The 23,766-nt window shown below is 37.7% G+C and overlaps 1 protein-coding gene across 1 annotated transcript in view; it reads right to left on the bottom strand.

The window, feature by feature from the left end:
• Window positions 1–23,250, bottom strand: part of LOC106050836 (galactoside alpha-(1,2)-fucosyltransferase 1-like) — a 35,894-nt gene extending 12,644 nt beyond the window's left edge. The window contains exons 1-2 of the mRNA XM_056006636.1: window positions 23,062–23,250; window positions 13,304–13,538 (exon numbers count right to left, since the gene is read on the bottom strand). Of these exons, the coding sequence (XP_055862611.1) occupies window positions 13,304–13,376 (73 nt within the window). The 5' untranslated portion in view covers window positions 13,377–13,538; window positions 23,062–23,250. The remainder of the gene's footprint in view (window positions 1–13,303; window positions 13,539–23,061) is intronic.
• Window positions 23,251–23,766: the final 516 nt, after the last annotated feature.

The following is a 23,766-nucleotide window of genomic DNA, read 5'->3' as shown; positions in this document are numbered from 1 at the left end:
ATGGCGCAGCAACCAAGGCGTAAAGAGATTCATGGCGGGAACCCATCACTAGCGACCAATTGGGGCCCACATTAGTCCAAGGGGAAAACACCAAAATAAGGAAAAATGAATTTTTGTAAAAGGTCATTTAAAAAAAAAAACTCTTTCATATGTCCTAAATGTTAAACAAAACCTTATTTTGTCTTCTAAACGTTACCCTTTGTTTTCAGCTGGAGTCTGTGTACCAATGGTTTGGACTCTGGACTGTTTTGATCTAAGGAACTGCTTTCAACAGGTTTATTGTAATAGTGGCTAGTCTGAATAACACTGTCCATTAGTAGTGGCTTTTGTTTCTTTCTCTGTACGTTAATGAAACCATTGCTAGGGTTTCATATTTTTGAGAACCAGAAGTATGCAAAATTTATTGAACAAATAACCCAAGTATTGAAAAATCACCATCGTCATAAAATAAACTGCAAGGCCATGGCTATGATGGTGCTTCTAATATGAGTGGACAGTGTGATCAGGCAAACAAAAGCATCCGCTCGAGCACTATGTTCACTGTGCTAACCTAAACTTCAACTTGGTCTCGAAGGATTTGGTCAATAAGCTACAGCTTTCTATAGCTTGGTAAAAATGTTTATTTATTTTACCCACAGCTTATAGAGTTCAGTGAGCAAGAGTGATTCGTTGACCTTAACTACTTTCGCTGGGATGCCATCACTCCCTGGAGATTTTCTATTTTTCATGCAGTTAATTGCTTTTTTGAGATCACCAAGGCTCGGAAGCTCATCTAGGCATTCCAGTACTGGAAGATTTGGTCGAGGTAGTGTTGTGTTTATCATTCTGCTTGGTTTGATCGGTAATTTTTTCTACAGATTTTGATAGAAGTGGGGCAGGCTTAGATACTGTTGGACCCAGGGCCGCTTTAATGCATCAAACAGAGCTTTACTATTTCCTAAGTAGAGACTGTCTTGAATTATGTTGCAGGTTTCCCTCCAAAAGTTGTTAGCACATTGTCTAGCCTTTTGATTAGCTTCTTCATTAGCAGTTTTGAAGGCTTGCAAAGATTTTGGACTAGGCTTTGTCTTGTGAGCGAGGTGTGCAGATCGCTTTTTCCTCGATGCAAGGTTCCATCTGTGCTAGATTCGCCTCAAACCAGTCTACATTAATTTCTCCCATCTGATAGAGATGTCTTCTTCATCACTTATCGAGGGGATTGAACTGTTCAGGAGCTCACCAAAGAGTGCAGACTGTCACCTACATGGTCACCCTCATTATGCGTACAAGGACATCAACGAAGGTGTGTTTCTCCATACAAGATCTTCTGGAAAACTATATATATTATAGCTTTTATATAGCTTACAGCATGCTCAGAGCGCTTTTGGTCCAATCTCATTTGTGGAGGGGAGGGGGTATCTAGGAGTTGGTTTTCCGTGCTGCCTTCGGGTGTCGAACCTTGAGCCCCTAACCCCTTCTAGGTAGCCAAGCCAAGCCAAGTTCAAGCGCACTTAGCCTCTCGACCACGCTTCCCACAAGGATCTCGGATTGCAGATGCCATACACAACAGAAGCAGAAAGACTAGACATATTTTACCCTCGACCCGCGGGTCTTTATTTGCGTTTCACTGTCGATATAGTCAATGAGAGTGTTTTGTAAACAATTAAACGAAACTAATTTGTAGTACGTGATTCATGAATGAATATAGGCCTATCTCAACACGGCTTCGCAGCTGTCGTAAACGAATGTATTAAAAATGCTTTAGAGAACCAAATTTGAATGTTAATTTGATCAAAATATGAAATGAATGGACTGTAATTGGTATGTTCATGTGTTAAAGTGAAAAAATTATCTGTGCGAAGAGAAGTTATATCATCCTAGAGTTGAATTAGAGTTTTAGACCTAGGAAGGGAAAGATGTGTAACATTACGGTATTGTTTAATGAAAGAATGTTCGTCAGGAAATCTGTATCACAGATATAAGGAACTAATTTATGTAAAAAATGCTTTTGAAACACAAATTTGAAGGTTAATTTTATTATAAAATGAAATCAATAGACCTTCTTTTGTATTTTCATGTGTCAAAGTAAAAAACTATCTGCGCAAAGTGTATTTCTTAAAATTAGATCTAGATCTAAATCCTTTTCGCAAACCTAATTTTATTTTCGTAGCGAAAGAGAAAAAACTTGAAAGGATCATTAGTTAAGTTTAACATACATCTAAATCCAATCCACTAGATTAGTAAACACAAACTTAGACCCGCAGGCCGCGGGTAATGTCTTTCATTAGTCATTACCAAATGGTTACACATTAATTAACAGGGATTAACACATCTCTCTACTGAGTCTATTCCTAGGCCTAGGTCTAAAACTCTTATTGAACTCTAAGATGATAAAACTTCTTTTCACAAAGATAGTTTTATTATCCATTCATTTCATATTTTAATCAAATTAGCATTCAAATTTGTTTTTCTAAAGCATTTTTAATACATTCGTTCGCTGTTCGCTAAATAAAGCTGCGTAGCCGTGTTGAGATTGGCCTATATTCATTCATGAAAAAAGGTCACGCATGCGCAACACAGAATGAACAGAATGAGGCAATTTTTAACTCTAGATTAGTGTAGATTTAGATCTATGTCTACCTCAAGATCTACTTTATACTGTAACACATGAACATACAAAATTAAGTCTATTCATCTCAAATTTTAATCAAATATATGTAAGCCTACAAGCAAATGTTTTAATTTGAACAAATGGATTTAAGCCTATTAGCTATTCTGATTTGATAGCTTCATTCACACTATTTTTACATTGACACATTCGCTTTACTTATTACATTATTATTTCGTTTAATTGTTTACAAAACACTCTCAGTGACTATATCGACAGCAATGCGCAAATAGAGACCCGCGGGTCGCGGGTAACATATGTCTAGTCTATATTATAAAGTAGAATGTGTGGTGTATGTATGTATGTTACTTATAGACATCAAAACCGCTTGACCAATCTTGATAAAACTTGGCAGGAATGTTTCTTGGGTACCAACTTAGACCTTAGTGTATGTATTGTAGCCCTAAAACAAACGTAAGACCCTAAAAAAAATAAAGTTGTCCGACTCTATTACAGCTATAGTATTTTATGGATCTAGGTCATGTCTACAGTGTTGACGTGAGAAAAGATCGAAAGGATTTAGACCTAGATCTTATTTAAGAAATACACTTTGCGCAGATAGTTTTTTACTTTGACACATGAAAATACAAAAGAAGATCCATTGATTTCATTATATAAAAAAATTAACCTTCAATTTTGTGTTTCAAAAGCATTTTTTAAATAAATTAATTCCTGATATCTGTGACTACAGATTTCCTGGCGAACATTCTTTCATTAGACAATACCGTAATGAATCGCGTACTAAAATTAATTCGTTTAATTGTTTACTTTATAATCCCATCCCTAGATCTAAAACTCTAATTCAACTCTAAGATGATAAAACTTCTCTTCGCACAGATAGTTTTATACTTTAACACATGAACATACTAATTATAGTCCATTCATTTCATATTTTGATCAAATAAACATTCAAATTTGGTTTTCTAAAGCTACATTCGTTTACGAAAGCTGCGAAGCCGAGTTAAAGGCCTAGATCTATATTCATTCATGAATCGCGTACTAAAAATTATTTCGTTTAATTGTTACTTTATAATCCCATCCCTAGATCTAAAACTCTAATTCAACACTAAGATGATAAAACTTCTCTTCGCACAGATAGTTTTATACTTCAACACATAAACATATTAATTAAAGTCCATTCACTTTTTATTTTGATCAAATAAACATTCAAATTTGGTTTTCTAAAGCTACATTCGGTTACGAAATCTGCGAAGCCGAGTTGAGATAGGCCTAGAGCCCTAGATCTATATTCATTCATGAATCGTGTACTAAATATTATTTCGTTTAATTGTTCACTTAATAATCCCATTCATTTAAACAAAGCTATCGTTTTTTTTTCGTTTTTAATAGATAAGAATGTATCGACTTGGGGGAAAACCCATTTTCGCAAAACTAACTTTTTTTTCGTAGCGAAAGAGAAATAACGTGAAAGGATCATTAGCTACGTTTAACATACATCTAAATCCAATCCACTAGATTATTCAAAAGCATTTTTTACATAAATTAGTACCTGATATCTGTGACTACATTCTTTCATTAGACATTACTATTACCAAATGGTTACACATTAACACATCTCTCTACTGAGTCTATTCCTAGGCCTAGGTCTAAAACTCTTATTGAACTCTAAGATGATAAAACTTCTTTTCGCAAAGATAGTTTTATGCTTTAACACATAAACATACTAATTATTGTCCATTCATTTAATATTTTAATCAAATAAACATTCAAATTTGTTTTTCTAAAGCATTTTTAATACATTCGTTCGCTGTTCGCTAAAGCTGCGTAGCCGTGTTGAGATAGTGTTAAGCTTCCGCACGGTGTTGATTCTTGACAATCTGTCTAGTGTAGATCTTACTGTAGGTAACGCTGAACGCAACACGTCAGTAACACCGGCGAAAGGCCGAAACAATCAAATAGGTAGTCGACGCTGCTATGTTGTTCTACAAATATGTTTAATACTCAAAAGGGAATCGTCCGATGTCAATAATGTCGTACTCAAGTCTACTGCTCTACAATAAGCGTCCTCCTTCTAGCGTCGTTTAGAGCGTTCTTCTTTTTTAAAAGATCTGTCACGTCACTTGTCGCTAATTAAAACTTTACCCTATTCCCGAAACAAATAACTAATTCCTAACTACTTCCTAATCATGTCATAACAACTCCTCCCCCTCCCGCTAAAAAAAATTGCCTGTCAATTTTTTAATCTACTGTCTTAGTCTTACAATGTGCAAGGGCCAAAATGTAGGGAAACATAAAAGACAACACAACTTGAGTCTTGATTGCGATTTCAACTTCTCTTTCTGTGTCCACAATCAAGTTCCTCTGAACACATATTTCCCTCAAGTGTCACTAACTGATACTGTCCAATGTGATGTGTCATAGGTGACTGCAGACATAGTTCGTTTGCGCTGACACTATAGGTGTGTCTATCTATGCTTCATCACATCCCGTTCCAGAGGTCACACCGCTTTCCCTCACACGTCAGGACAGACAATTTACCTAATATGACAAATTGACATTTATCAATACTCGTTCTCCCACTATACACCTAACGTTCTTTCGGGCATTTACAAGTGTATTTTATTTCCTCTCTCCACTTACTTGTCCCCACACGACCTAACTCCTTATTGATGTATGATCATGATCAAATACAAAGACTAAATTATAAAACTTACTTTTCCTTGATGTAACTACATCGTCGCCTTATAAATGCCCTTTTTCTTCATACCAACATACATACAATTCATACATACTACCCGAAATCAATAACCAACACGAGTTAATCTAATAATAACGCAATAGCATTTATATTATAACATAAATATCCTATTCAAAAATACCTTAACACAACCTAATACCCCTCTAGCTATGACTACTAGTTAAGTCAATAAATGAAGAATGAAATACTTAAACTAACATCTATTTCCATATTTATAGACATACTATGGTCGTATAGTGTTATGTCATATCCGCTATCTGCCCGAGCAATGCATTTGTTCTCTCCAACTGGAGTTTACATCTCTTCTTACTCCACTATAGCCCGCGTGTGACCATCTACCTCGGTATGACTTGCGATTACCGCTACCACAGTCATCTCTTCTATCCTCACTATCGGATACAGACCTGCGCCTCCTATCCGAACTCGCAATCTTCTGTTCAGACTGTTCTGCCCTACTCCAACAGTCTTTAGCAATGTGCCCATGTTTATGGCAGTTAAAACAAATTCTGTCATTTCTAGGTTTATTTCGCCTCATGTTGCCATACCTACTTCTCCAACTTCTAACCTGTTTGTCAGAAGCGGCTCTGACACCTGCTACATTTCCAAGTAAAACATCTCTAGATAACCTCGGCATGGCTACCCCTTCGCAATACCCTGTGTACAATGGAGATCGAAGGAACACTTTGCATGCTTCAAATCTCTTAACTGCGCCGTCTGCCAACCTGACTGATTTGGTATAGCCTAAATAATCCTTATATTTCACTAATCCCCCTCGAACTGCGAGTGTACTGCTAGCTGTGTCCCGGATCACATTTACCTGTTTATTATTTATCATGCCTGGATATAGTTTAAATCTATCTTCCCCACAATCAACGTAATTAATTTCTTCATCTGGTTCACTATGTCCACTATCACGATCCCTGTCTTGGATGCTCCTTACAAAATTAACCCTATCTGGTGGCCGATTATCCCTCTCTTGTCTACGGTTTCCTTGATTACCTCTCCTATCCCTAGTGCCACTATTATCCTGTGTATTCCCATTGCCAGCTCCATTCCCTCTATGTTTCCTACACTGGTATGCCATGTGTCCCTTTTCCTGACAGTTAAAACATGTAACATCCCTAAGGTTTCTATCACCCGCTTTAGGTCTATCTATTCTCCTATCATAACTTTCCCTGCCATTGTTTTCATTTTCCCAGGATCTATCATTTAAGCCATCATAACTATCCCGACCATTGTTCCCACGTTCCCTGGACCTATCATTTCTCCTACCATAATCCCTATCATTACCATCATTTCTCTTTACATAATTTACCAGGTCAATAACTTTTTTGTGGTCGCTAACTGAAAGTGGGTTATTTGGGTAAGCATTCTTAAAGATCCTAATAATTTCTACCAAGTCTTCAATTACCTTAGGGTTTCTTTCTTTTACAAAGGACTGCAGCTGAGGGTCGCACTTATTGATAAAGTTATCAATCAGAATGAAGTTCTTCAACCCCTCGTAGGTGTTCTCTACATTCTCGAATCCGAGCCATTTAGTGAAGAAGTCTTTCTCTGAGTTGATAGTTGTTTGGGGATCAACTTGGCTGGATGGAGTGTTTTCGTAATACTTCTTTCGGAATGTTGCCGCGTTGTGCCCGTATGCGTTTAGCAGTTCCTTCTTTAGCACCTGATAGCTGTTTTGCATAGAGTGGTCATGGTTTTGGCAAATCGTGAGGGCTTTCCCATGTACGAAGTCCAACAAGATTTCGGACCACTCCTTCTCCTGGACATTAAACTTTGCAAGTTTAATTTCAAAGCGTTTCAGATAGTCGCCGATGTCGTCCTTGTCTTCCGCAAAAGGTTGGATTTTCTTCTTCATCCATGCGGCGCTACTATGGCTTTCTATGTTGGCACTATTGTTGCTGTTTCCTTCGGTGGGCACACTTACACCAGCCTCTATCCTCATCTGTTCAACTTGAATTCTCACTTTTCTGTCCGCCTCTTCTTTCTTCTCCCTCTCTACACGTTCCGCCTCTTCTTTTTTCTCCCTCTCTACGCGTTCCGCCTCTCTAACCTTTTCCCTCTCCAACTTTTCTGCCTCTCTAACCTTTTCCCGCTCTATGCGATCTGCTTCTTCTTTTTCTTTTTCTCTTGCTCTTTCAGCTTCTCTGACTCGTTCCCGCTCTCTGCGGTCTGTTTCTGCCGCCACCATCTGCTGCACATAGGCGGCCAGTTCTTTGCCGCGTAGTTCCAGTTCTGTCTTGGCCTCTTGGATTAGCTTTTTCCTAAACTCTTCTAGGTCGTACCCTGGAGCAGTTGCCATATTACCTATGTTCTATAAATCAAATTACCTTTTGAGCGTAACCTCGCTCCGCGGCTTCCTAATATCTCTTGATTCCAATGAATTAAATTCGTCACTCTACCCTCAGCGTCTAGACTACCAACTCCGACTTTTAATAACTTCTGTACTTTCCAAGATACACTTAGTATCCTTGGTACCAGTGTGTAGGCTACACTCTGACCCGACTGAATACGCTGTGCGACACACGCACACTCCACCGACTACGTGTTACTCAACACGAGTCGCCGGTAAATAGACCAACCTGTCTATTTACAAATACTAAATTTACAAATGGGCAATCAGGCTTCACCTCGATTATCCCTCAGATCTAGTCTAGATTACGCTAGATCTTATTTACTTCTTACCTGCTTTCACAGCCAGGAGTGTATATAACTTACTCATACCAATAAACGATGAAATTAAACCTAAATACGATAAACACCAAACTATAGCTCTATTTCTAATGAATGAGACTTTCGTCTGACAGTAAGACTTAAGACGGGAGTATTGCAAACAATTAATACATGACGTTACTAAAAATGATTAACTAAATGATTCACATTCACATACAGGACGAATTAACAGCTAAACGTATATCTGGACCTCTTGCTAGATTACACCTAATTTTAAGGATATCCCCAATCCACCACGATTTAACCTGGTAGTGATAATCTAGCGAGTGGTCACTTCCCTACAGACTCTAATTATGCTAAGGAGAAAGTAGTTAAATAACACTTGACTTATCTGTCTAAGAAGCGGCGATAACTCCACAGTCAGTCTCGGGTCCACTCTTCCTACGCTAATGTCTGTCCCGGCGGCAAGGCTCACGGCGATGTCTTCCCTAGCGGTGAGATAAAGACAGCGAACGTTTCGGCTCTCCAAGGTCCTTCGATACTGGTCTGCAACGGCTCCGGTTCTTTGGTGGTACGGCGTCTGGTTCTGGTTCACGGTGATCTGTCGTCTGGCTCCGGTTCGTCGGTGACGTAGAGTTTGGTTCCGGTTGCTGGTTCCAAGGCAGGTACGGTGGTTCCAGGTGGTCGTCTGTCCGAAGTGAAACTGGAACGGTCCAACAGTTGACACAGCGACAAAGTCAAAAGTCCAGTGCTAAGATACCGGCTATCTGGCTATCTAACGTGTAGCACAGATTCAGCCGAGACGTAGATCAAATTAGCACTACTGTACTTAAGTGCCGTAGGCAGTAAGATGGTTCCTACGTCACAAGTTCTTTGGCGTGACCTCAACGGTCGATCTTGGCCTTGCAGAGGTGACCTTCACGTTCGTTCTCAAGATGCCGGGCAGGCTTTGACAGGACGGTTTTCTTCCCTTCAGCAAACTGTAGCCTTCTCGATACCGAACTACAGGCTTCAATACGATGCCCCAACGTATGGGCGTTTACAAATTACAAATGTAGATCTAGATCTATATTTCGTTACCTCCTAGGTCTAAGAGTCCAGGATCTCACTGGCTTTCCTTCGCCGACGTGGCTGTATAACCAGGGTCTAGCTGCAGACTAGGCCGATGACGTAACTTCTGCCTCCTCCTAACAGAGGGCTTCTATCCTTCTGAATGCTGATGCCAGTGAGCTCCGAGTCTGGGGTCGCCACGTTGTTAAGCTTCCGCACGGTGTTGATTCTTGACAATCTGTCTAGTGTAGATCTTACTGTAGGTAACGCTGAACGCAACACGTCAGTAACACCGGCGAAAGGCCGAAACAATCAAATAGGTAGTCGACGCTGCTATGTTGTTCTACAAATATGTTTAATACTCAAAAGGGAATCGTCCGATGTCAATAATGTCGTACTCAAGTCTACTGCTCTACAATAAGCGTCCTCCTTCTAGCGTCGTTTAGAGCGTTCTTCTTTTTTAAAAGATCTGTCACGTCACTTGTCGCTAATTAAAACTTTACCCTATTCCCGAAACAAATAACTAATTCCTAACTACTTCCTAATCATGTCATAACAGATAGGTCTATATTCATTCATGAAAAAAAGTTCACGCATGCTCAGCACAGAATGAACTCTATAAAAGCCAATTTTTAACTCTAGATTAGTGTAGATTTAGATCTATGTCTACCTCAAGATCTACTTTATACTTTATACACATGAACATACAAAATTTAGTCTATTCATCTCAAATTTTAATCAAATATATGTAGGCCTACAAGCAAATGTTTTAATTTGAAAAAAAAAAGTGGATTTAAGCCTATTAGCTATTTTGATTTAATAGATTCATTCACACTATTTTTACATTGACACATTCGCTTTACTTATTACATTATTATTTCGTTTAATTGTTTACAAAACACTCTCAGTGACTATATCGAAAGTAATGCGCAAATAAAGACCCGCGGGTCGCGGGTAACATATGTCTAGTATATATATATATATATATATATATATATATATATATATATATATATATATATATATATCATGGGCCGGGGGGGGGGAGACGAACTTTTGTGTCTGATTTTTTGCTTTGATTTTGTTTATTTTAGGTGAGATTTTAATACTAAATCATCACTTGCCCCAGCGCAGCCAAGGGAGTTTTGATTTTAAAACCCCTACCAGGGGTTTTCGCAGTTAACTCCCCCTCTTTTATAAAACATTAAAAAAAATGTAAACGACAATCCCCAAATTCCAAGAGCACAGTTAAGGAAGATTTTGATTTTAAAACCCACTCCAAAATTTAAGATAGACCCCCTCTTCAATATGAAAAAAAAAAGCAAATTATGCACTCAAAATGTTATGAGCGTAGCTAAATGGGTTTTGACTCAGTTTTAAGTTTTAACTCCCCTCCAGAGGAGTTTGAAGCTGAAAAATACATTTTCAATAAAAATAAATCTAAAATCTATGAGCGTAGCCAAAGGATTTTTGAGTTTAAACATCCCGCCAGCGGGATTTGAAGCTAAAAAATACATCTTCAATGTAAAAAAAAAAAAGCAAATTACGCACTCAAAATGCTATGAGCGTTGCCGAAAGGGGTTTTGAGTTTAAATCCTCCTTCAGAAGGGTTTGATGCTAAAAAAAAAACCTCCTTAATATAAAAAAAGCAAATTACACACTAAAATTATTTGAGCGTAGCCAAGCCAATTGGGGGTTTTGAGTTTAAACTCCCCTCCTCCAGATGGTTTTGAGTTTACAATCCCCCTACAGAGCGTTTTGAGGTGGAAAACCTCTATCTACAATATTATTTTAATGCAAACTACAGTCACCAAATTCTATGATCGTAGCTAAATGAGGTTTTGAATTAAAAAAACAACAACAACTAAGTCCTGAGATTTTTTAGTTTAAAACCCCCAACAGATGATTTTGACGATAAAACTTCCCTTTTCCATATAAAATCTAAATCAAACTACAGTCACCTAATTGCAAAAGTGTATTCACGAGAGGTTACACATTTCTACCAGTGGCGGGGCTCAATTTAAAAGGGGCAGTGAATAGTCATTTGCCGAAATTGAAAAACACTAAATGTGGCTCAACAAAGATGGCTAAGACAGATTTTAGGAGTCAGTTATAGAGATCGGGTCTAAATCAAGGAAATCCTATGCCGAACTGGGAGTCGACCCTTTAGTAAGATTGTGACAGAGCGTCGCATGAGGTTTGCGGGACATGTTCTCCCATAAAATGAATTACACATAATAAGAAATAGAATGACATCCTAGTACAACTTGGCGCCACACATTCATGGAGGTCCTCAGAGCAGGTGGGAAGAGGATTGAGACATTACCAGTAACAGATTTTATGGAAACAGCTTGACGGCAAATGCGCCGAACGGCGCGAGAGGGTCTAAGTCAGTAAGAATAGCACACTAGGTTTTTGAAATAAGGCTTTTTAATATCAGGAAAATGCACTGTAGATACCTACTAGAAATAGTGCTCTTGCCGGCGGGGCTCTGCCCCGCGCTGGGCGGAGCTACTAGCGCTCCCCCAGACCCCCTTGCTAGCAATGGCTGGGAGTCAACAATTTTTCCACTAACTACAGGAAGAACCTATTCTAGGGCACAATAAACGTGTTCCGAAAGAATGAAGGGTCAGAATGTAATAAAGATTATACACACACACACACATAGAAACATACACATTTTTTTTTCGCGGGGGGGGGGGGGCGGGGGGGGGGAGAAAAAATCTCCTCCTAAACCCCCCCCCCCCCCCCCCCGAAAAAAATCCTGGCTACGCCCATGATATATATATATATATATATATATATATATATATATATATATATATATATATTGAAACTTTTACTTGCGTACAGAACTAAAATTCTGGATGTGGTGTCGGTGTAGACTTGGTTAAGAGATCTTAAAATTATTAGGAAATAAAACATTTTAGGGTGGCATAACACTGGCATGACTTAGCCTTTCCCCTCACCCTAATAGTTTTCCCTTCCCTCCAACCACTCTCAACTGTGAAGAATATGTTTATACTTTAGAAGTCGTGTAAAGAGGCCTAGGAGTGTCTAGTGACGCCTCCCACTACCCCTGCTCTTTACAACAGTAAAATCTTATAATATAATGAGCCTGAGAATATGCGGGTCAATCTGTAATTTAAGCGCAAAATACCACTCACTGATTCATTGATCACGAGATCTCTTAAACTATTGTATGTGCAGTATGACCGTTATTCGCGAAAACTGCAAGCTTTCTATCAGACCTTTGTGTTTTATTTTCGGTCTACATATAAAGCATTTTTTTAATACCACGAATTCCAAATCAACTCTATGTGGGAGAAATTATGATGCAAGGTAACAAAAAAAAACGAAAACAAAATGGGGATTCCAGAGAGCGAAAGAGAGAGAGAGAAAGAAAGAAAGAATGAAAGAGAGCGGTCCATGACATTTCATAATAACAGTGACACTACTTCACTGGCTAGAAATGTAGGTTAGGTTGATCATCAAAATATGGGGCGTTTATTAAAAGTTAAAAAAAAAGAAAGAAACAATGGGGTATTCCGGCCATAATAACATCAACTGGCGTAGCTGGTGCGTTCTGCTCGTTTTTGTATAACTTAGCACATTAACTCTTTCTCTCCGTAACTATTTACCACATTCTGGTGGATTCCACGTTGGTATCGTCAGTTAGGAGAGAAAGAGTTTAAAAATGACTATATTTGGATAACTATCTGTCACATATAGCCCAATGAAAGATTTTATTTTTAAAAGTTAGGAATTTTAAATGAACATGAGCTGAACAAATAAGTTACTTCCTACCCGAAATCTCCCGCAGGACGACGGGGAGAGGGGGTGGCAGCGGGCAGGGTAAGAAACCTGGACCATCGAGACGGCTGACCAGACCACAGAGACGACTGACCAGACCACCACTCCTCCCCTCCCTTACCACCAAACTCTCTATCAACGCTCAATGTTTTTTGAATGTTTAAAATATTTAGAATTGACGTGCGTATGTGTGATAAATACATTACCAGATTTAAGAATTTCCCTCAACCCTAACCCTTGATATCTATAGATCCGCCCCTGTTTGATGGACTTCTGCTTGGTACGTTAGAGCTCTTTAGTTCCGGTGTCAATTTTAGAAATCTTCAAAGACCACGTTCTGAAATCAATGGCGGCTTCTGAAAAGGAGCCGCTGAGAAGGAAAGAAGATTCAAACTTACTCGATAAGACAAGAAGGACAAGGACCAGGCCTGCACATCCCAAAACATGAAGGTTACGTCTGAAGAGCCTCATTGAGAAGTTGGTGTGTCACTCGCTGTGTCAACTTGATTTTACGTCTGGTTTCAAATCAGAAAGAAATGAACCAATACACAGTCCATTCTAAGATGTCACAAAGAGTAAGATAGTTTTCTTTATGTTGTTCTACTTTTAATTTCTCTGCCCTGCTCGGGATGTCTGCGGAAAGACAAAAAAAAAACTCAAATAATTTTGAAATATAAATTAAGTTAAAAAAAATATTGGTCAATCAATTTAAATGTAAATAATTGTATTAGTAAAAAAAAAAAGGTAATTCAGTTTGACTACACTTGTCGACCTCAGCATTACTACTGTAACAGTAATACTATAGATGCCAATATATTGAAAATAGGAAAACAGATACTACCAGCGCTTGATACAGTGAGATTTCATTTACTTCTCAGTGACCAAGATTGATCTTGAAAATGATTTTCAGATGTTTCGCTTTCAGACGTTTGATCTTGTACTAGATCATTTTAAAAGTTCATCTTGTTCCAATGTAAAACTATATTATATTTGTAAAATACCACTGACTGACTGACTTATTTATCAAGAGATCTCATCTACTGTCGCAAGGAGTCACATGAAATTTCGTACACAGTTTCCTGCGAAAAACTGCAAGATTTCTTTCAACCCTTTGTATTTTATTTTCGGGATTTCCTCACAAAGACAGTCTATTGGAGATTTTCACGAGACACTAAACAATGTCAAGGTCGCCTAGTGGAACTTTAAAATTGCCAACTAACTAACTACTACAAAGAGAAGAGCAGCGGCTAAAATGTGAATCAAATGTTACTTGTATCTTTTTAAAACACCTAGCTTATCAACACTTGTGTGTTCACCGGAGACACCAAATAGCTGGCTATAGAAATAGTTTTCAGCCCTGTATCAAAATCTCCAATATAGAAAGCATAAATAGAAATAGTACAAAAATGCAATATTATTCAATCCAATTCTTTCTTCTCACAAAAAAGACAACTTATTTTTTCATTTGCCTTAGGTCACGTCCACTTTCTTTGAGACGCGTTTCAAGTAAAAATTTCAAAAAAATCCTAATAGCATCCAAATAGATCTAGTCTTTTTTTTTTCGATATAGAGCAAGGAATAATACTTTGTAGCACTAGCATTTCTCTACATTCAATAGGAATGAAATAAACAATTACAATAACAAAACAAAAAGATATTTCGTGGCTGCAGGTGGTTTCAGAACGAGACAACTGAAGATCACTTACAAAGGCCTTGGGATACACATTTGAGCCAAAAGAGAACCCACTGCCGAGGATAGGCGTAGACGGCAAAAAGAGAATCTAAATTGACTACCGGCGGACAGTATTGGAGCAAATTGTCAAGGCCGAAAACTTCCTTAAAATGCGGGGATAATATAAACAAAAAGCCCGAGGAAACACCCACAGCCTACACTAAATGCTTAATATAGTTAATAGAGTGACCAGACACCTCATCATACGAGACATTTCATCATTGCAACATTTCATCATTATAGCTATTCATCATTTAGAGTTAGGGTTAACTTGCTCTGTATGTTAATGACTTAATTACACCCACATGTACTTATGTTTGCAAAATGTACTTTATGAAATGATGAAATGTTAGGGTGATACAATGTTGCAATGATGGAATGTCTCGTAGGATGAGATGTCAGGGAACCATTTAAAAGACAGAAAAATATAGTGTGGGGTCCGGGAATAGGACATTGGATTGCTGCCATCAGAAAATGCATTTCTATTCCCACTAGGCTTGAAACTGAAGTTCTAAAGAAATGTTTGAAGTGTCTAATGCGTACATTGTTTGCCTTAGATGAAAGGATACAAACAGAACAACAAATCATATACAAACAAAACTAAGCTCATATTAAGTGTCATTGTATCAATTCGTTTAGATCCGTGTCATGTACCTCGACTAACAACAATACATCTCTGCCATTAGAAATATTTTTAACAATTTTTTTTGGTTTAGCGGAATTTCACACTTTTAGCTTTCTCAATACCTATGATCCTATCACTGTCTGGACCAGTTAGGGGAAATAAGGGGGGTGAGAAAAAAGGGGGTATCTAATTGAATGTTACCGGGATCGCTTTTTAGATGCATTCTATTTGTTTAAACTTGTAAGACTTGAATTTGAACTCGAAGGCCCAAGCCTCCTCAGGCCAATACACTAACCACTGTGCCACCAAATTACTTATAAAAATAGAAGATTTTATAGCTATTTATTGATAGATTCAAACTTTTAACCGACGATCTTATTCTCTACACAAAGTATAACGGGGACTAATTCAACGTACATCTACCACATCAGACAAGTAGATTTCATTCCCTTGTTCGGTACCAAACACACTCACAAAATATTACCTATACTTGATTCACTAATTGTTTTTTTTTTATTCTTGTATTGTCAGGTACCAGAAATAATTGTGTAAATTGTAAAATTTCAACTTGATCAGAGATTGGGTGTGGGAGAAATAACTTTTTTTAGCTGATAGACAGATAGAGTGAGTTGATATACGCTTTGTAAAAAAAAAGGTAAACTTAACCTAAAATGATATATGCATATGTAATATATTATATATGAGTAATATATATATATATATATATATATATATATATATATATATATATATATATATATATATATATATATATATATATATATATATATATATATATATATATATATATATATATATATATATATATATATATCATAGGCGTAGCCAGGATTTTTTTTCGGGGGGGGGGGGGGGGTTTGGGGGGTGGATTTTTTTCGCCCTCCCCCCGACCCCGCGAAATTTTTTTTATATGTATTTATGTGTGTGTGTGTGTGTGTACATAATCTTTATTGCTTTCTGACCCTTCATTCTTTCGGAAGACGTTTATTGTGCTCTAGAATAGGTTCTTCCATGAGTTAGTGGAAAAATTGTAGTTTCCCCGCCATAACCAGCAAAGGGGTCTGGGGGAGCGCTAGGAGCTCCCCCAGCGCGGGGCGAAGCCCCGCCGCCAAGCACTATTTCTGATATTGAAAGCCAACAAAATGCATATTCTGAGGTATCTACAGTGCATTTTCCTGCTATTAAAAAGTTTTATTTCAAAAACCTAATGTGCTATTCTTACTGACTTAGACCCTCCCGCGCCGTTTGGCGCATTTGCCGTCAAGCTGTTTCCATAAAGTTGTAGATTCCCTGCCATTACTAGCAATGGGGTCTGGGGAGCGCTAGCGCGGAGCGAAGCCCCGCCGCCAAGCTTTATTTCTGGTATTGAAAGCCAACAAAATGCATATTCTGAGGTTACTACAGTGCATTTTCCTGCTATAAAAAAGTTTTATTTCAAAAACCTAATGTGCTATTCTTACTGACCATCTTGCGCCGTTCGGAGCATTTGAAGTCAAGCTGTTTCCATAAAAATCTGTCACTGGTAATGTCTGAAGCCTCTTCCCACCTACCATGAGGACCTCAATGAATGAGTGGCGTCAAGTTGTACTAGGATATCATTGCAACTCTTCTTATGCATAACTCATTTTGTCGGAGAACATGTCCCGCAAACCTCATGCGTCGCTCTCTCACAATCTTACTAAAGGGTCGACTCCCAGTTCGGCATAGGATTTCCTTGATTTAAACCCGATCTCTATAACTGACTCCTAAAATCTGTCTTAGCCATCTTTGTTGAGCCACATTTAGTGTTTTTCAATTTCGGCAGATGACTATTCACTGCAGTTTATTAAGTGAGCCCTGCCACTGGTAAAAATGTGTAACCACTCTTGAATACGCTCTTGGAATTAAGTGACTGTAGTTTGCTTTAGATTTTATATCGAAAAGAGAAGTTTTATCGTCAAAATCTTCAGTTGGGGGTTTTCCACCTCAAAATGCTCTGTAGGGGGATTTAAACTCAAAACCATCTGGAGGGGTTTTAAACTTAAACAAACGCCATCTGTAGAAGAGGGGTTTAAACTCAAAACCCCCGATTGGATTGGCTACGCTCAAATAATTTTAGTGTGTAATTTGCTTTTTTTTTTATATTGAAGAGGTATTTTTAGCATTAAACCCCTCTGAATGGGGGTTTAAACTCAAAACCCCTTTTGGCAACGCTCATAGCATTTTAAGTGCTTAATTTGACTTTTTTTCTTACACAAAACATTTTGAGTGTATAATTTGCTTTGTTTTTATTATTAAAGAGGTATTTTTTACCTTCAAACCCCGCTGAAGTGGGGGGGGGGTTAAACTAAAAACTAAGTAAAAACCCATTTAGCTACGCTGATAATATTTTGAGTGCGTAATTAACTTTTTTTTATATTGAAGAGGGGGTCTATCGTAAATTTTGGAGGGGGTTTTAAAATCAAAATCTTTCTTAACTGTGCACTTGAAATTAGGGGATTTTCGTTTGCATTTTTTTTTTGTTTTGTTATATAGAAGGGGGGGGGGGTTAACTGCAAAAACCCCAGGTAGGGGGTTTAAAACTCAAAACCCCTAGTAGGGGGTTTTAAACTCAAAACCCCTGGTAGGGGTTTTTAAACTCGAACCCCCGTGGTAGGGGGTTTTAAACTCAAAACCCCATTGGTTGTGCTGGGGCAATTGATGGTTTAGTATTAAAATGTCACCTAAAATAAACAAAATCAAAGCAAAAAAATCATTCACTAAATTCCGATTCCTCTAAAAGGGGGGGGGGGATTTCATTTTGGGGGGGGGTTTGAACCCCAAACCCTCCCCCCTGGCTACGCCCATGATATATATATATATATATATATATATATATATATATATAGAGAGAGAGAGAGAGAGAGAGAGAGAGAGAGAGAGAGAGAGAGAGAGAGAGAGCTGAAAAGTGTGTTAAGAAGGGTCCTTCCATCGGAGGATGCTAAAAAAGTTATGGCTTGTCTTTGTCATAAAAAAAGGTCGAAACGTGTGAAAGTGGGTGTGGTGGGGGCGGGGGGGGGAGGAAGTAGTTACGGTCGAAAAGCGACCTAGGAGATATTGCAATGACTAGGGAAGCCGAAGCCGTGGGACTAGCCTTTTTGTTGTTGTGGACGGGAGAGCGGGGTAGGGGGTGAGAGGAAAAAAGTCAAATTGATACTAGAAGAGAATTCACGGACCAAAAGCTTGTGTGTCGGGGGGTGGCTTTATAAAGCGTGTTTTTCCACATCAAGTCAAAAGTCTATGTCAGAGAAAAAAAAACAATGCACAGGCTATAAAAATGGGGATTCCAAAAAGAGAGAGAGAGAGAAGGTAAGAGAGCGGGCCGTTTAATTTCATTGTAACAGAAGGATCATTAAAATGTGGCCAATTATTGAACATTAAAAAAAAAGAAATCAGGCCATAATAAACAATTAAAGCATGGAAACATCTCAACTGGCGTAGCCAGCGTGTATTACTAGTCTTATATATATTCCTAAAATACACTGACTCATTCGTTCATTTATGTATGATCAAGAGATCTCAGCAACTACCGTACGGATTCGAGTGAAATTTCGTTCACAGGTTCCTTGTATCTCTTAGGTGCTTGCTAAGAAACAATTTAGACAGAAAGCGAAAATTCGCGAGTTTTCCATTAAGCCTTGGTATTTTATTTTTCGCCCCCCCCCCTCCCCAAAGGCCGCCTTCTATATAAAAAGCGTAAATACAAATGTAACACAAATTAGACTTCTTTATTTTTTTAAGCATATTTTCTTTCTTTTTCCCTAAATTAGGAAATAGCTGCTTGAAAGTATGCGTTCAAAGTTTATTAAAACAAAATTTTGATGACATCATTATTACTTCGAAGTATTGAGTTCACGTGCACACAAGAAGTCAAGTCAAATGTGTATCTTGCACAACGTGGTGGAGTCCTCCCCAAATGAAGTCATACTTACATTACGATAGGCCTTAGAACAGCGACAGATTGCTGGCTATAATCAACAAACGGGGCTTACTCCTCCCCCTCCCCATGGTAATTGTTTATTTCTTGACCAGCTTGGTGAAAATGTCACGTTGATGATACAATAGACTAGGACTTAGCGCCATATGGGAGATCGATGAAAAGATTGGCTCTTGCAGTCTTGGGTTTAGCACACAATTGTGTAACACTATAGCTTCACGTTTAATACTTGTCGGGGGGGGGGATGCACAGTATCAGGTAGGAGAGGGGTAAAGATAGGACAGAGTCTGCATAAAGGTGTGTGTGTGTGTGGAGGGGGGTAGTTTTAAGTTAATAGACTTGTAAGTTTTAAAATTGACTTCAGAAAGGAAGATAATAAGTCTTAGCCTAAAATCTTTTCCAGGAGACTGGGGGTTTGAATCTGACACCATGGTGTCGTCATTTAGGAGTGCATGCCACCCAACAAGGCTGCCAGGAATTCAAAACTTAAGAAGATACGTCTCAGGTGAAATTTATCTTGCCCTGGTGAAAGATTGGTGAGTTGTATTATATCTAACAATAGGATTATTCTAAATAACTTAGAGATACATTGCGTTAAAAAGAGGTGTATTACGTCACAAAAGGTGCATTACGTCACCTGGGGGTGTATTACGAACTGAAGCACAGTGCCATTGAGTCAAGGAAAATCATTAATCAAATGTTCAAACGATTCATTTTCCTGACATGTTCCAGGTTATCGATCTAATTTTTGATTTAAAGATAAATCAATGCTTATAAATAAGTCGCTCAAAGCTGCTGAGACCTAATTCAAGCCTATTCGTTTCGCTTCCTAATGACTGATAGAACTCTGAAGTGAATTAATTCTCATGCAGACTAATAGAGGGTGAGACTTATTTTTTATTGCAGCGGTGGGCAAAGTTGAAACCAATGTTTTGCGTCTACCAAAAAGAAATGTTCTCTGCAATTGTCTTTTTTTTTAGCGGCAAGTACAATTAGAAAAAGTTTTGCGTTGTCTTTCCGTCCATCCGTTAGCCCGTCCGTCTGTCACGTTTAGATCTCAATAACTAGGAAAGATATTAAAAATCCAATTTCATGAATTTTGCAGTTTGTAAAGCTCTGGTGTAAAGAATACTATTTATTTTCTGAAAGTGAACGGTTTTGTTTTTAAAATTAAATATGCAAGCGGTTTTTAGTGGCCTCCGAAAGGGGAATAGCCGCTATTAATTTTTTGTGGTATGTCTGTCCGTCCGTCCCGTTTAGATAGTTAAAACTAGAAAAGATATTGAGAATCTGATATAATGATTTTTAGATTTTTCAAAGCTCTGGTGCAACGGCTACTTTTTTTCTTTTCTGAAAGATAAAATTTTAAAATTAAATTTTCAAGCAGTTTTCTTATAATAGAACATACACCATTTTTACAACTATTAACTATAAATAGTAAAAAAATACAACATTAGAAACTATATGCATAAAGAGTTTGAAAAAGAGGGGCCAATTTTGAGTTAGTGTTTCTACACAAACTATCTTTGTAACCTTTGTTGCTTGTTGTTTTTTTTTAAAGAAAAGCCAGCGTATTCAGGAAAGAGTTAGTAGAAGTATTTGTGCATACTATATATTAGGGGGTAGACTCTATATATAAAATTGTTGGCCCTGGCTGGCTAATCACTAATTCTGCCACTTTCGGTGGTCGAAAAAATATGAAAATTTAACCTGCTATAACTTAAATAGCGCCTACAACAACTAAGCCATTTAGAAACCACTGCTTTTAAATTTACCACAAAAAAAAGAAGAAAAAAAAAACATTCTTTAATCGCAATTATGACCCAATATGTGTTTTAAAGCCCACATTTAAAAGTTTAAAACTACAAAATTATACTTAGCCACAAGTAACAAGGATCGTAGCTCTACTTTAATTAATAGACCAATGAAATCGCCACAAATAAACCTAGAATTCGTTATACCTTACAACCGAAATATATCAAGTGCTATTTACAATACCATATACCAGGGGTGGGCAACCTTTTTCTATCGAGGGCCGCATTTAACACATTTTGGGAATGGGGGGCCGCATATACATAATATGTGCTAACAACTTCGAAAAATACGCAAGCTAACTGTGTATAGGGTCTTTCAATTCACATGTATACTGTATTATATATTCACTTTTTATTTTTTTGTATACTCCCAATTGAGCAATTTGTAAAACTAATCTTACGAATATTTTATAAAATTTTGTCATTGTCTTTTTACATCACAATATTTCACTACAAAAATGTACTGTTGTACTTGATGTGAAGTATTGAACTGTTTACACTCATGTATAATGTTTCGGAAACTATGGAACTAGCTTACTTGATCTAGCTGTTTTCTTTGTGACTGCTGTTCAATTTCAGTCAGTCAGCACTGACTTTTTCTTACACTTGTTTATTTCAAAAAAACACAACAACAATGGACTTGTTCACACATGTATGTGGAGCCAAATAATGCGAAAGTTAAGCATCAAAATGTTTTTAAGTGTGGAATCACAGCTTCTGGCAGCCATAAGATTCCTTAGAAGGAACTGACTTCTCTTTCAGGTTATAATTTGCTTGGAGGTATATCCTTTGAGGCTGAATCAGTTTTTACAGTAAATGGTAAGCTTGATGGTATTGAAAACTGGTTCCAAGCTCTTGACGTCTTAAAATTTGCTTTCAAATTCCACAATCAAGGAATTCAAAAAAGCGTTGTACGTTTCAACATTTCACTAGAAATAGTTTCACCTTTTAGAAAAGGAAAATGACAAAACCTGTTTTCATTTGCTTGCCTGAAGAAATGGGAAAGATTTGTTTAAAAGATTTAAACATGCACATATGTGCAACAAACCATCGTGTTATTCTTATATTTTGAACATGAAAGTCTGTCTTGCACTCTTATTAAGAAATATTAGTAACAAAGCCACAGTCAATGTCTTTCAATGAACATAATTTCTTCCTTGATATCCCATATTCTTCTCATTACCGGTACCTTGCCCATGCTAAGTCAGCAGATACTACTGTGGTACCGAACATTGGAATGTTTTGTTACCAAATCTTCAAGTACTTATCGGATCTGTGAGTGGTTAAGACTAGTTCTGTTATGTTTGATCACTGAGATAATAGGGTTAATAATATGTTTGATATTTAATGCAGCTTGGCGCGAACTTTCCCGTTCAGAATTTATGGTTGGGATATTGTTCTTTAAAAAAAACTTTTTCTCAGTCAAAGCACGGCTCCATCAGTTGTCACACTTGCCATCTTGTTTCAAGCCAACCCAACACTTTCAACACAGTTCTTCATAAATAAATACTGGCCTGAGTTTGCGTCTTTGACTGAATGTTTGGAAATATTACCAATAAGAATAATCTTCGTTTACTTTACGGTCGTAATTTGCCCACCCATGCCATGTACCAATACAATCATCACAATTCTAATCTCTTTTATACTACAGTTCATTTGGAACTAAACAATCAGAAGACAACACACGTACAGTGCACACTTCTCAGTTTAACTCTTTCTCTGCGCAATTATTCTCCACGTTCCAATGAAATCATTCCTTTGTTCACGATCGTGTACCACTTTTTGTGCTTGTAATTAGAACATAGTCTGTTTGGTATAGAATTAAATAGGATTGCATGCTGCTGTTTTGTTTTACTCAAATGTAATTAAAGTTTATAAAACCAACAATTAATTTCATTTCATGGTGTCAGTTCAATGTTGGTATCGTCTATGAGGAGAGCAATAGTTGATAGCTCGATTTGAACAACTGATATGCAAGTAGCATTACAAGTGTATAACTTAAGGCCTACCTTACTGTAGCAAGTCAAAGTTGTGTTCTATCTCCACCGCTGAAAAGAATAGAGCTCTCTAATAACTAAACATTGTAATGTAGACTTATACAAACATTCTTATCCTTATAATGCTTTTTAAAATATTTTGAAACTACAATAACAGGATTTTGTTGAATACCGGTTTTGGAATGTTTAAAGGGAATAATGAGAATCCACTATGCAATGGTCCTAGCAAGCTGTTGGGCGCTAATCTCTCTCTCTCTCTCTTCTCTCTTGTACCCAATACACACAAACCTGCCACGTGCAGATGTCTCCCGACCTCCATTGTATTTCCTTACACAGAAAACTTCAACCATCGTGGCGAGGCAAACACTTTTAATTTCTAAAACTAAAGGCAGAAAAACAAATAGAGTTTTCCCTTGCACATAAACTGTTAGGTATCTTTATGAGGCCTCTTATTTTAGTCAGAGGCTGTCCTGTTTGATGGCGAGTGGGGCCACTGCTCCAGGCTTCGGCCTGAGGGGGGCGGGGGGTGCGATAGATTCCATTGCTTCTGAATCATTAGTTACGTTGATTTATGACCACTAAATCAATTTAGAGGACTTGTATCTTGGGACAAAATCTTACTAGCTAAATGTTATATGCAGAATAATTACATTGCATGGTCTAACAGCCAATAGTAGAGCACTTATAAGTAGGTACTTGGTTTTGTAACAATAATAA

Source organism: Biomphalaria glabrata, chromosome 12 (assembly GCF_947242115.1).
Source record: "Biomphalaria glabrata chromosome 12, xgBioGlab47.1, whole genome shotgun sequence".
Classification (NCBI taxonomy): Eukaryota; Metazoa; Mollusca; class Gastropoda; family Planorbidae; genus Biomphalaria; species Biomphalaria glabrata.
This window is presented reverse-complemented; position numbering and strand designations above follow the sequence as displayed.